The sequence below is a fragment of the Lottia gigantea genome (assembly GCF_000327385.1).
Source record: "Lottia gigantea unplaced genomic scaffold LOTGIsca_21, whole genome shotgun sequence".
NCBI lineage: Eukaryota > Metazoa > Mollusca > Gastropoda > Lottiidae > Lottia > Lottia gigantea.
The window spans coordinates 1098336-1113504 of NW_008708458.1; the positions used below are offsets into that span (position 1 = coordinate 1098336).

The following is a 15169-nucleotide window of genomic DNA, read 5'->3' on the forward strand; positions in this document are numbered from 1 at the left end:
TGACATTTACATTGGCATGTATGGAAACACCAAGAATGATTTTACCATGTAAACAACTGTTTGTCTGTGTACCATAGGGAGACATGATTGTTTTTAACAATTCCTTTATTCTAAAGCAAGAACAGACTCTTTCTTTAACGGAAGGTCACACTGAACTATATGGAAGCACCTACAGTTCTGCGACCAACTTCAAGACACTTCGCTTTAGTACATCAGTAATACTTGTCAACGCAAGTGGAGCAAACCAATATGGTAATTCTTAATTCAGTTGATCACCCAAAGCAACTAAATGTATCTGTTTTCTTTATATACCTGGTGAAAATTGCACATACTATTGTCCACGCATGTCGTAGTTTGTAGCGGACCAATAGCCACGTGACGGTTGGTGGGTTTAACTTTATGAATAATATGTTTCTGATCTGAAGATTTATTTAGTATTGAAACCGAGAAGGTCAGTAGACCAGACAACTGGTGGAAATATACTAAATAATTCATTTAATTGTATGTCAGAAACATTAATAACTTATAATTACCCTGATATATTTGTCTGTAAGATTTTTTATTCTCCTCAATTATTTATTTGAATTTAATGGTCAATTTTATATCCCGGTCTGCTTTTCTCATCTTTCGTGTAGCTACACAGACGTGCTTCATTATTCTTTAACTTAAAGGGATTGTAAAGAGGATTTCTAAAATCTGGTTGTGTATCGGGGACACTGATGGCATCAATTTGCTCAAGTACAATTTTCAATCAGACTTAAACAATCAACTCAGTGTTTGGTTGCGTCACTTTATGTGATAAAGTATATTTTGAGGTTAGTGACGTCATCAAACACTTTGTTTTAGAGGAATTGCAGGAACCACAGACGTCTGTTTGAAATTTGGAATGGTGCGAATTGATGCTATCAGTGTCCCCGATTTGAATTTATTTTCCCCGATACACATAAAAAAATTAAGAAAACGTCTTTAGAATCCCTTTAATGATAGTCCTAAAGTCATGTAGTCGTCTAGATTCAAGCTATTCATTATTTACATAATTATTCGACATTCATTTTTTCATCGACGGTATTTTGTGAATAATGTGCCTATTTTTCTGTGTGCCTGATTAATATCACGTGGTTGTGAAACTGTTTTGTATTTTGTTGATGGTTGTATTTATTTGTATTATTTTGACAATAATTATTTGAATAAATAAATTAACATTGTGTTCTCCATTTCATTTTTTTCTGGTAAGTAAGTGAAGATCTAACTTATTCAAATTGCGTATCTTTTTTTTTCTGATAAATTTGGTCTTCAGCAGTTTTATATCAAATGAATGTATTTTCAACCAATCAGAGCGTGTCATATAAAATCCATTTCCGAAATTGTCGGTTATCAAAACCTAAAGTAAAACAATATGACAGCCTCTTTTGGGTGTAACTGTCCGATCAAATTCAGTGTAGATAGATTGATGCCTGCTTATGGACAGGAGTTGATGAAAAACTACTAGAAGGCTGAGCCAAGGCTCCTAGCACTTACACTTAACCTTCTGTACGAAAAAGAAAGCACAGATGTACTATAATGGTGTCCTAGGCCTGTGCTTCTATAGAAGAATACCCTCTTTAACATCCATTACAAAGGTATCTGGAACACGAATATTTCGAGAAATATTTCGACGTAAATACGAACCCATGCATGTTAATGATTTTAATAAAAAATGCTTGGCACCAATTGACAATAGCAGTCTCTCTCAATAAACAGGTGAAGATCAGCGGTACCCCTTCCCACCTTCTCAGGCCTGTGAAAGGTTTTATTTTGAAGTGGAAATTAGGCACATTAAATGCTAAAAGTGCATCTCGGGCCATCTTAAATCGGTTGTCTCAATCCCTCTTTTCAGGAGTTTTCAAGATACGCCCGTGGTGAAATGAAATTCAATTTTCATTTTGACTTACATCATCGTGCCCTTTCTTAGTTTTAACACTCCTGAAACTTGTTCATCAGAAGCAAACTGGAAGGGGTAAAAAATACTACAGCAAAATCCCAGCAAATTGTTCAGTAAAGTTTAATTCTAATGTAAATCACGAAGGTTTAAAGGGAGGTAACTAGTATTTACATTTAAGTTAATAGACTACAAAGGAGCCAATCGGTACGATTTATTCTTGAGTGAAATTATTGAATGTTGATGAAGTGAGAATGTTTATATAGTGATTTCGCATCATATTTTAAATCAAATCAACCATAGTTATATTCAGGTAAATCAAATCTGAACTTAATATTTCACGAGATATTCACGGATTCTGCCTTTGGTTGTCGACGGGTTTCAAGCTCCTAACACATTACTAGTTAAAACCCACACAATCCTACTTTCTATGACGATGCGGGAAGCTTCAACAATCTAAGAACACATAAATCTAATCATGGATATTAGAAACTGTATGATGAGGTATACGTTAATCATGACAGGGTTAAAAATAGAATAGAATAGATGAGTTTTTAATTAGTACTTCTGAGCATGATGTTTTTGTACTGATGTGAAGATCATTTACTACAGGCATATACTTTGTATTGTAAGAATGTAAGTATAAGTATTTCAAAGAAGGAAGGGTCTTAAAGACAATCAATGTGAGATCTATTTTTTACGATTTCTTTTTTACTTATTTACTCTATCGGATTCTACGAAAGCCGGGTCGGGACATTCCGACTTCCATTCAAACTGTAATTTGTAAGAACCATACCATAGACAGTATTGTTTATAAAAAGTCTGGTGTCTTTTTGTCTCATACCTCTGATACTCGTATTTCTTTGCTTCTGCACCTATCTGTATTTTCTCCTCGGGTCTGTACTTTTGTATTTTCAGTAACATATTGTTTTTACAAACGCTTTCAAATAAAGTCTGAATGATGCCTGTAGAAAGTCCACGAATACAAATGATGATGACCTACTGCGAAGGACAAAATCGAACTTCATCATCTAAAAACATTATGGCATCATAGAAAAACATAATAGAAACCAATTGTGAATAAAGTGTTTGATTTTACATAAGGACTATACCATACCATAGGCTGTAATGTTAATAAAAAGTCCAGTGTCTTTTTGTCTCATATTTCTGATACTGGTACTCCTATCAATGTCTGTTCTTCTGCATCTCTAAACAAGTCGGTAGAATATCTGAGAATAATAAATTTAATGACTTGCGTAGGACGACATCGAACAAAACCATAGTATGGCATCAGAAAAAGATAGTAGAAAAAAGTGATTGATTTAACATTAGGACTGTTACATTCAATTAAGCTGTTTATATCTCTCTATCATCAATTAATTGATCAAGGTTTTTATCGTAATTTTACAATATTTAATATACTCAACAATCATGGTAGTTTATTATTGTGGTATAAGTTGGTTACAACAAATAAAATTTGGTACACTATGCGAATTACGGTGTGAGATAATTGACATAGTTGAAAAATGAAAAAGCGATTTCAAGGTACAGGTTCGATCAAAATGTGCAGCGACATAACAAAGGTATACGTGGCTGGTTACGATTTGGTTCTTCGTTTTCGACCTAGATTATCGATTATGTTATTACACCTAAGATTAAAGGGGCAGATCCGGCATTTTGGGGGTGGGGGGTAGTTACTATTACTGATTGGTTTAGCAAAACGAAAGTCCCGTTTCTGGGATAAAAGTATAATTGGTCGAAACAAAATGGTGCATCTGTCCCTTTAATACTATCGATGACTCATTTGACAATTCGACCAACTCAGTCTGTTAATACAACCTCGTGAGCTTGGCCATCTTCACAATGGTAAAGGTTTAGCGAACTTAAAGCCACCTTTCTTGTATTATGGAATGCAGCGATATGATCGGATTGTACGCCAGCGAACTCTGTCAATCATAGCCCTCTACAGACAGATTTTAAACATTATGGCTTATAGTTTACAAAGTTTCTGTTGAGGACTTTGATTCGCTGTATTCGCTACAATCCAACGAAATCACTGCATTTACAAACTTCCGCGATACAAGAATAGCTTGACATTGTGAAGATGGACCATGGACCATGACACGAAATTTTGTACACACCTACATACAATGTGGAAGTATAAACAGATAGTTTGAATATAAAAACATTGGTGATTGTATGGATTTCTCAATATAACGTTAGCTGATATTACATTTAGTAGCCTACACGCACACGTCTGATTTTCACAATTAACCAGACATAATGATTGAAACACCATTGTGAGAGATCAATTACATTATGACAGCAGAACTAGATGTAAACAATTATACACTTTATCGAAACCATTTTTCACTTTTACGATTCATTTTTCATTATAGGTTATTATAACAATAATGTCATATACTCATTATAGAGTGATATCAGAGAACTGTTTGTCAATTTAGTTACGATAGACACATAGTAGCTGCTGTCATGATTGGATTCACTCTGAAAGTTGGTGCCCTCTGTGATGATAAGCAGGTATGTAAAGTTTTGAATTAATTACAGATACCTGGTACGTGTCGTATTAAAGGTAATTTAAAGATATATTCCATGTTTTACTATTTGGGAGACGAAATCTGTCACAGCCGAATCAGTTCTAGAGAATTGTTGATTTGTATAAGGAGAACAAGTAAGGAAGAATTAGAGAGCGTCACATTTTACGTCACGTCACGAAATAATATTTTTTAAGGAACCGTGACATCTGAAATCCTGAGTGATAATTCATCTGATCTTGTGAATTGAAATGTTCTGGTGAAAAGCCATCAGGACCTTCAAGTTTACAATATCGTAAACTATCTGATGACAATGAATGGAAAAGTGGTTTATGATGACCGTAAATGATGGAGGACTAGATAAAGCAATTGAAATATATTAGTGAAATTACATGTACTTCAAAGCAATCGTTATCTGAATCTGTACTACAATCACTGCTATAGTTAAGGGAGTTGGGGGAAGGGCGCTCCAATCAATGGAGTAGTATCACCATCACCATCAATCTTTGTAGTTGACATGTACGAACCACTCATATTGAAAATTTAATTGAAAATTTCCAACGGCTCAGGTTCACGACCACATCCAATTTGTGATATAGAAAGTAGAATATGAGCAGCCGATGGCTACTATTTGTAGTGTAGTATACAAATAAAAAACAACAACAAACGATCCGAACCGCAAATCGAAACCCACAATCCAAAACAACATTTTGGCGAAACATTAGTAGCAGCTCATGAACTTTTCACATGAGGAAGTATATCAATCATAAGTCAGTAAGTATCCCATAATGAAAAATGGTATCAGGTGTCTAGAAGAGTCCTTGAAAATTCAATTGCTATCTTATTCAGACTATTGCAATGTCGATTTATTTTTAACATAGGAAAGCATTTGGTTTCTTTCATAATTATTACGCTCAATTGGGATTAGGGCGAGATCATCTATTGAATGGTCGTCGAGGTTGAAATGATTAGAAACAGGCTTGTCTTTCTTTAATTTGATGTCTGACCTATGAGCATTAAAGCGAGTTCGTAAATTATTCTTAGTTTCTCCTACATATTGTTTGGGGCATTTCTAATCTCACTGACTAATCTCGGAAATAATCTTCACAATGTCAAGCTATTACTCTGTCTATTACATTGACTGCAATAAGTACATTTTTTGTATCATGGAAGTATGTAAATGCAGCGATTTGTATTGGCTAGCGGTATCATCAAACCAACAAATGTTTAAGAAGGTCGTCTTTAAACCTTAACTAAAATGGCAAAATTAAAATAAGAGCTAGTAAAGTATGGAACGAAAGTTTGGTTTAATTTTAATATGACTGACTTAGAATTAAGGTGGAAATGACTAATATGATACTAATTTTTCTTTCAGTGATTTATTGACCTATCGATACTCTACTATTGAATGATTGTTGAATATAACAACTTTTTATATGAAAGACTGTTAATGTGTCAGACGAACGAACCGTGACTTGAGTAAACATTATACGAATTGGTCCGTTATCCAACCCATTTTATTTCAACCCTAAGGAGAAATGGTGGAGGTCACACGACACGTTCTCTAAATAATTTAAGGATAGCTTGATTAATATGAATTTATATAGTGGTAAGAGACAATATTATTCATCAAACCTTTTGGTATATACTATACACTTCAACTTAATTAGACTTGCCTCTCATCTTTCGGTGGTTTATTTTTAGATCTATTCTGGATTATCAAGTGTAAACATGTCTTCTGTGTAAATATTATTATAAGTAAAGGTGGTCTTAGATATAAGATTTATCGTGATTTTGATGTGTTTATGAATCTGAAAGTTCTCCAAGTTTTTTATCACGTGAAAAAAATCTTCTCTAAAGACGTTATATACAGCTATGGTGATTCTGCCGCTGAAATATTGACCTAGATTGTGAAAAGATGTAATGAGTAATTAGCTTACATCTGATTTGAGTTCTCTTAGTCTCATTCTTGTGTTAATTAGTTGAGAGACACACAAAACTGATTTTAAAAAAAAACTGAATCACGAGATCCTAGTAATAGTGTAGTGGTTTGATGGTAAAAACTTCCTCTCTGAGCATAATTTCCTTTTAAACGCTAACAATGTTATTAATATTTAGTGTGTGACTAATTCACAACAGGAACTCAAATATATCACAAAAACCACTGGCCACAACGTGATTGACAGTTACATATCTAATAGCAAAATGCAAACGTTTTCGGTCTTTTGGATTTTGTTTTGTTCCATTAAGGCGGTTGTGGGACAAGAAACAGCACAGCCATTTTATATATCTGGTCCATTTGATTTTGTGAATGGAAAATACCAAGATTTTGAATCCCAGGCGATGGACCTGGAAGGTCAATACTGTAAAAGTTCATGCTCGGAACGATTTAAAAAGTTGTTTTGGGGTGAATCTAATTACCGATGTGCACCGTGTTTTTGTGACTCTGATTGTTATAAGTATAATGATTGTTGTCCAGATAAGATTTTATTTGAGAAACCAGAAACTGAAATACAACCAGATACTAAATATGGCTGCCACGGAACCATCATTAAAAATGAACAATATCAGGAATTCTATCAAATGATTGACAAATGTCCAGAATCTTTCACCAATCAGGAAATCAAAGAGAATTGTCATAAATCCGATTCTCTCCATTGGAAATACGTGAAACCATATTTTGATTTTAAAACCAAAGAAACCTACCGAAATAAATATTGTGCTCTGTGTAATAATGTGATGAATTCTAAATCTTATGAAACACAAATAACTTGTCAAACTTTCTATGATTATGGAAACTCGATAAATTCTACTGAAGTTTATTATCACGTGATCAATAATTATAAATGTCAGGTGAGATTTAACCCCCCAACAACACAATCCATAGACAAGAGACAATGTGGAGCTGTTTATCAACCATTTTATTCTAAATGTAACGAGACTGGCTTGTGGGGATTCTTTGATGAACGTGTTGAACGAGCATGTGGACTTTATACCAACATTGTTAATGAAAAATATAAAAATATTTTCTGTCGGCTTTGTAATGAAAAGATCTTCTGGCGCGATTTGAGTTATGAACCAAACAGAAGAATTGAAGTAGGACTGTTTAGTATGACTAGTTTATTAAATTTAGGTGACGATGATGATACTGGATTTTTTCAAAAAACTCGGATAGCGCACCAACAAAACCTACAATGACATGTTCAAATGACGAAATACTGAATCCATTATCGGTAAGTTCAATAACTTTAAAATTAATAAAAGCAAAATCAATTGTTAAATTTCATACCTCAATTCCATTATGAATCAGGATGAAAACGTAGATGAAACAGTAACCATATATTCCCAAAGACTAAACGCACCTTATGCTACACGCAGCTCTTTTCTCATTTATTGATTTTTGAAAAGGGTCATGTTTGAGACAGTAAGAAAGTGCACTATGGAAGAATGTATTAGTTGATGAACTATATATTATATCGCCGCTTTGCTCAAAGTTCGGTTCGCTTGTTTTCATTTATTTATACATATATTCCTTTATTGGCCGGCTAATGTTTGGGAAAAATACCAGTTTGTCTCAAAATTCAATATTTAACTTTAATTGCGAGGGGATTACAATAATCTAGCCGTCAATTAATAAAGATAATCAGGTCTCACAATTTCCATAACTCTATTTGTGCCTTTTCACAGCCGAGCAATACCAAAACAGCCAAATACCAACTGATTTTTTTAAAATTTTAATAGTTATGTTTCCAAAATAGATAAAAAGACGATGTTTTTTTTATTTTCTATACACAGTGTAATTAATTACATTATTTCTAACTTACAAATATGTCTTTTAAACATGGTTTGGCTAATAATATTTTATACGAAAAAGGGGCTAGATTATCACAATCTATTTTAGTCAGTGAGTAAACAAGGAATGTATTTTTAGCTTTTTCAATCGGATTTAAGTAAATTTGATCCCCAAGCTTCTCTACATCCTCACACAATCTTAGCACTCAAGAGTACTTGATTTATGAATTAGAAACATCAATTAATCAACAATAAACATGATTTGATCAAGAAAAATAAGCAAAGGCAACTTTAAGTAAATCTATCTTAATCTTAACTATACGGGGTGCATTTTTCCATTTCCATTTAGCGGTTGTCTCCCTTCTCTATTTTCAGTGTGAATGTGAAAAGATATTTTGTATAGACAGTAAAACTTTAGAGAATGGTCGATGCCAATCTGTGTTTTTAGAATCCAATAGTTTTGGTTATGATATGTGTATCAGAGTTGCAGGAACAATCAATACTACAGCACCAGAACCGTTCTTAGCGTTTGGTTTGGTCTTACCTAATTATGACTCTCCTTACTATCTGGTAGATCGTTATGCTACTCCAGTAAAAGTCGAGGACTGTGGTAACGGACTTACACAAATTATAGCCGATGTTAAAACTCAAATGATATTTGAGAATCCAGTTCATACAGATGTCACTGAACTAGACCTTGTTAATAAAATGAAACAGGTCGGCGAGGAAGTCAAATATTATGATGGAGATATGATATCCACATTAGAGCGAGATTGCCCACCTCCGCTTGAATTTACAGGAGCTCTAGGTCTTGATTCATCGTGTATTGAAATACCTACAAAACCATTTCATTCTAACTTTAATATAAAGATTGGTATGGACAAAGTATTGAAGGACATGAGGTTTATCCCGTTAAGTAAATTGTTAACGTGTACCCTGATTCTCGTCAATTCATCTCTAGTGACTCATGAACCCAGGATACTGACTCTGTTACATAATAATGTGACTCTCAGTTCGGGAGAGTTTGAAATCCAGGATGATCAGTTTGTAGTTTGTACTGAAGATTTCCTGTTTGGAACCAGTATTTTTGAATGTTCTCCGACTGATGTACACCAAAATACAACCAATGGAACGAGAGACGGGAATATTTCAGCAACACCTTTAGGTATCTTGTCTGTTGTTTGTACCTGTATTTCTTTATTATTTTTAATCATAACATTTGTGTTTTATTGTACAGTCAAATATATGAGAAATGTTGTTGGGGTTAACGTTATGGGGTTAATTATAAATCTATTTATAGCTCAATTAGTCTATGAATTTGGATTAGAACTTTTTGACTATCCAGTCCTTTGTAAAGCAATGGGTATTTCCATTCACTATTTTTGGCTTTCGTCAACATTTTGGATGAACTGTTGTACCATAGTTTTGTTTATGAAATTATCTTTCCCATTACATTCTCGAGCTTTTACAACTAAATATATTTTACTAAGAAGTAGTTTATATTGTACCTTTACACCATTAGTAATTGTAGTCATCACCATTGTGGTCAATATGAGTAATAATGGTACAATAGGCTATGCTAATAGGGCAATATGTTATATGAGTTATGCTAATGATAGACGCTATGCTTTCGCCCTACCCCTGGGTTTACTGATTCTCACAAATATTGGATTGTTCAGTTATACTTTCATTAAAATCAGAGTGGATCAGGTTGAATCAACCATAAACAAAGAAAATAAAATAAATATATTGGCCTGTTTAAAACTCTCGGTAATTACAGGTGCTGCTTGGATTTTTGTCTTTATTTATGAAGCGACTGGTGTCATAGCATTTGCGTACCTTTTCACATTATTAGTGGGAGCACAAGGGGTCGTCATTTTCTTGACTTTTGTTGTCAATAAACGTGTTTGTATGTCTTGTAAGGATAAAGTTTACGGTACATCAGACTCTGGTAGTAGTGGTATATCCAAACAGAAAAAATATTTAGTGAAATCTACCGGTGAAAGTCCCTTGCCAAGTTTATCTAAAAGTAAATCTAGTACTGATTCAGATAGGGGCCAAACTGCAAAACTCCGACCACCTTTACCCAACTTCAACGATGAAGCGGTTTAGTCGTCAAGACGAGTGGTTATCAAGAACAGTAAGATAGTTTGTTTTTGGTGTCAGTGCTAATTCAGTCAGTAATGGCTGTTTCCTGACGTTGACCATAAAATCTGATTCCTGATTTATGTAACGTTATTTTACGCCTAAGTTCATTTAGATTCTATTTAACGTTGTCATCAGCAAAGATGCGGGATTTAATTATCGTTGATCATTAGTGTAAATCATGATTTTATGTAACGTTGAACCAGCATGAAAGATTTATGTAACGTTATTTTATTTTTTTATTATTATGTTATTTGACATTGATCATCAGTCAAGATCGTGATTTTATGCAGCGTCGATTATTGGTCAAGATCATGATTTTATGCAGCGTCGATTATAGTCAAGATTGTGATTTTATGTTACGCTGATTAACAGTGAAGATCATGATTTTATTTCATTTATTAGGTAATGCATTTTATTTAAAGTGATACTACGTCTTAGAATAAATATGAAATTTAAGTTCTCGAAAAGGTCAATATTAGTCTACATTCATCAGTTAGCTTACCTGGTGTCATAAAGTTACAACAGAATCCCTGTAAAATCTAGAAAATTGGAAAATTCATAAAAATAATTTTTTTGGTGATATTAAGCGTTTTTCAATAGTTAATTGCATATTTATGGATACTTTTTTTTTAATTTATCAGATTATATTAGGATCCTCATGTATTATGTTATTTATGACACAAGGTATATCTACTAGCTCTTATTCGCCAAGTTTAAAATTCTTAAATTTTATGTTAATTCTAAGACGTAGTATCACTTTAAGGAACACTTATCATCATGCAAACATCATGATTCATGTAATGTTATTTCACTACTGCAGTTCAAGTTCATTATTGATTTACTTAGTATTTTAATTTAAGGTTGATCATCAGTGAAAATATCATGATTTATGTAAATTTAGTAAAGTTCACGATTTTAAGTTAAGTTGAGTATCAGTGAAGATTTTATGTGACATTGATCATCAGTAACAATCACGATTTTATGTAAAGTTGATCATCAGTTAAGCCACTGATTTATGTAACGTTATCTTGCTCCATGTTTATTTTCTGTTACGCAGATCATCAGTTTGATAATCAATGTTATATTAAGTCATGATTATTAGTAAAATCAGTAAAGATTCAGGGTTTGTGCAAATATTACGATTTCGTTCCTTTGTTATTATATTTTTTGTCTCTGTAATAAAGAGCCCGTTTCCTGATAACTATAAGGACGAATTCGGGGATATTAGCAAATCCTACAAGACACGCTTCGATTTGTCAACAATAACGTCATTACATATGGACTGTAGTAGAAAACTTGTTAGACTACAATGTTGACTTTTAAATAATTTTCTTAATTTATTTGTTGTATTTTGAACTATTGTCTCAACTCTTGAGATCGTTCCTTTTGAATATTTGAAGCTCATTCTTGTTTTTCAATATTTTTCTAAAGATTTTACATATTGAATTTCCTTTATGAAAAAATAAATATCATATTGAAAATGGCTAGAATTATTATTTTTTTTTATCTTCCTAAAAAGTGCTGTGTGGAGTAAAATAAGTCAGCATATTACAGAACAGAAACTTCTATGGCTAATATTCACATATTAAGGGTTTGGAAGCCAAAAACTATTCTTAAATAATATTACATCATAATATTGTAGAAGTTTTGTAAACTGTAAATTTCCCGAAACGTCGATTGCGCTAAATCACAAAGTCGATGAGCTTTTAGTAGAAATCTTGACGCAGATCAAACGTCAGAAACAAAAAGCCTGTGCATCCGACTACGACCATAGCTGTTATAGTCAACAGTGCATCATTCCAATATTCAATCAATTACACAAAACAGACGTGTTTGATGACGTCACTGATCGCTTTATCACAGGAAGCCTTCGCAATAAGTGATGTCATCAAAAACTTAGTTTTAGCGGAATTGCAGGAACAACAGACGTCTGATTGAAATTGGGAATGATGCAAGAAAGGGAGAAAGAGGATTTTTAAAAATAGCACGGATCATACCATCATTAGCATAAAATTAATTACTGGAGCGGGTCCTATATAATATTTAATTATATCAATCAATACGATTTCATTTTTATTATGGAATGTTATAGATTGGTTCCCTTATTTTCATTTATGAAAATGCTAATACTTATATTAAAAGAAAGTAGAGATGTACTAATAACTTGAAAAAAACACCAGTTTGTCTCACATGTCCATAATAAATTCATAATTAGCTAAATTAGAAGAGAATTACCAGCAGTATGGAAACTGAGTGCGGCTACATTACTCGTGGGTGAGAAGTCGGGACAAGATAAAGCGAGGAAAAAGGCGAGAAATTGTTTTCTCGTCTTTTTCCTCGTCTTTTTTTACCCTCGCTTTCTCGCCTTTTTCCTCGCCTTTTTTTTCTCGCCTCTTTCCTCGCCTTTTCCTCGCCTTTTCCTCGTATCGCTTTCTCGTAGACGAGAAGTCGAGTTTCCTCGCTTTCTCGTGAGCGAGAAGTCGAGAGTACCTATGGCCGCAGCCGGCTTCCATACCAGGAGGATTATAATGAGTGACCGATCAAGAAAGGTCAACATTTATGATATACACAATAAGATATGATTAATAATACATGATAATGCATTAGAAACACCCATTTATCAAATAGTTTGCTTAATTTGACAATAAAATAAAAGGAAACCCATCTTTAATGAAATGGGAACGGTGGACTTGGTGTATAATGATTTCGAATTTTATTCTCAATCAAATCAATCACAGTAATATTCAGGAAGATTGAATCAGATCTTAAAATTCCACGGGAGATTCCGCGGATTGTGCTTTTGGTAGTCGACTCTCAATATTATCAGATACTATTTTAATAATACATTCTATAACGATGCGAGAGGCTTTATAAAACTCAGAACACATAAGAGCGTATCTTTTGGATATTAGATGCAATATGAGTAGGTAGGTATACATTTATTATGTCAGAGTTAAAAATAGAAAGAAGTAAAATATGTGAATTTTAGTGCATATTTGATAAGTGACTCTATATTTATTTAGCAGACCGACTGAGCATGATGTTTTTTTGTATTTTTCTTTGTACTGAGGTGAAGATAATTTACTATAAGAATATATTGTGTATCGTAAGTATAATTATTTCAAAGATGGAAGAGTCTTAAAGACTATGTATTTTTATGATTTTCTATTTACTTGTTTACTACAGCTAAAGCTAGGTCGGGACACTCCGACTTCAGACTTTCAAATTTTGATACTTAATACTCGTATTAATATCTGTTCTTTTGCACAAACCTGTATTTTCTCCCCGGCCTGTATTTGTTGTTGTCTTTTACACCCGCTTAAGTCTTAATGATGCCTATAAGAAAAAAAATGATGATGACGCCTATATCATTATGGCATCATAGAAACCAATAAGATTAGTAATTTCTATAGCATGTTGTTTTTTTAACAACCGCTTAAGTCTTAATGATGCCTATATGAAAAAAAATGATGATGACTTACTGTGTAGGACAAAATCGAACTTCATCCGTGGAAAAAAAAACATATTAAAGTGGCATCACAGAAAAACATAATGGAAACCAATTGTGATTAGGAACGCAGTGACTGATTTATCATTAGGGCTGTTATATTCGATTACCCTATCATCAATTGATTGATCAACCGTTTCATTGAATTTAACAATATTTTATATACTCAACAATAGTTGTTTATTATTGTGGTATATTAGAGTTACAACTAAAATGTGAGACACGCTGCGATTTACGGTGTGGGATAATTGACATAGTTGAAAAATGAAAAAGCGATTTCAAGGTACAGGTTTTATCAAAATGTGCAGCTACATAAACAAAGGTATACGTGGCTGGTTACGATTTGGATCTTCTTTTTTTTGCCGAGATTATGGGTTATCTTATTGCAATTAAGACAGTGGTTCCCAACTTATTTCAGCCTTTATACCCCTGGTGCAATCACGTGTACCTTTCACACCCCAAATGATGTGAGGTGCTATAGCCACTTTTCTTGTATTATGGAATACAGCGAATTGATTGGATTGTATGCCAGCAAATACAGTCAATCAGGGCCCTATACAGTAGTGCTGGCACGGTATATCTAACGGAGGATCGATGTATCGCGATACGACATGGCATGATACGCGACGCCATGTGTCGATACTTGACGATATTTACCATTCCATAAAGATACTGGACCACAGCCATATACGCCCACCACGACATGCGGATGGTAAATATTCAAGATTTTGGGGCAAGGGCAATAACTCTGCTTCTAACGGTCGAAAAAAGCTCAAATTCGAGCTTGATCTTCGTTTTATGAATATGTATACACATACCGAATTTCATTTGATTCCATCAAAAATTCTATTTTTAGAGCGTTTAGAAGCAAATGTTGACGGACGGACGGACCGACGGACGGACAGGGGTGCCGACAATATACGTCCCCCATTTCTGTCCGTCCACAATTGCTCGTAAACACTCTAGAAGGCACAATTCTTGACTGATTTCGACGAAACTTAGTATGGTTGCTTGTAATCACCCAATGATGAACCCTATTGAAAATCAGAAAAATCAAAAAATATTTAGTATGAGTTATTACCCTTGTTCTTGAAATGCTCGTAAACACTCTAGAAGGCGCAATTCTTGACGGATTTGGATGAAACTTGTTGTGAGTGTTCGTTATCACCCAAGGATGAATCCTATTGAAAATCTGAAAAATCAAAAATATTTACTATGAATTATTGCTCTTTTTTTGAAAACGCGTTC

At 33.6% G+C, this 15169-nt stretch overlaps 2 protein-coding genes across 2 annotated transcripts; both read left to right on the forward strand.

Moving 5' to 3' along the window:
* Positions 1-6678: 6678 nt before the first annotated feature.
* On the forward strand, positions 6679-7671 carry LOTGIDRAFT_159636 (hypothetical protein; the record flags this gene model as incomplete). Its single annotated transcript, XM_009054136.1, has 1 exon — positions 6679-7671. The coding sequence occupies one exon, from the start codon at positions 6679-6681 to the stop codon at positions 7669-7671; it is 993 nt and encodes a 330-aa protein (XP_009052384.1).
* Positions 7672-8301: 630 nt separating this feature from the next.
* Positions 8302-10377, forward strand: LOTGIDRAFT_159637 (hypothetical protein; the record flags this gene model as incomplete). Its single annotated transcript, XM_009054137.1, has 2 exons — positions 8302-8373; positions 8641-10377. The coding sequence occupies 2 exons, from the start codon at positions 8302-8304 to the stop codon at positions 10375-10377; spliced, it is 1809 nt and encodes a 602-aa protein (XP_009052385.1).
* Positions 10378-15169: the final 4792 nt, after the last annotated feature.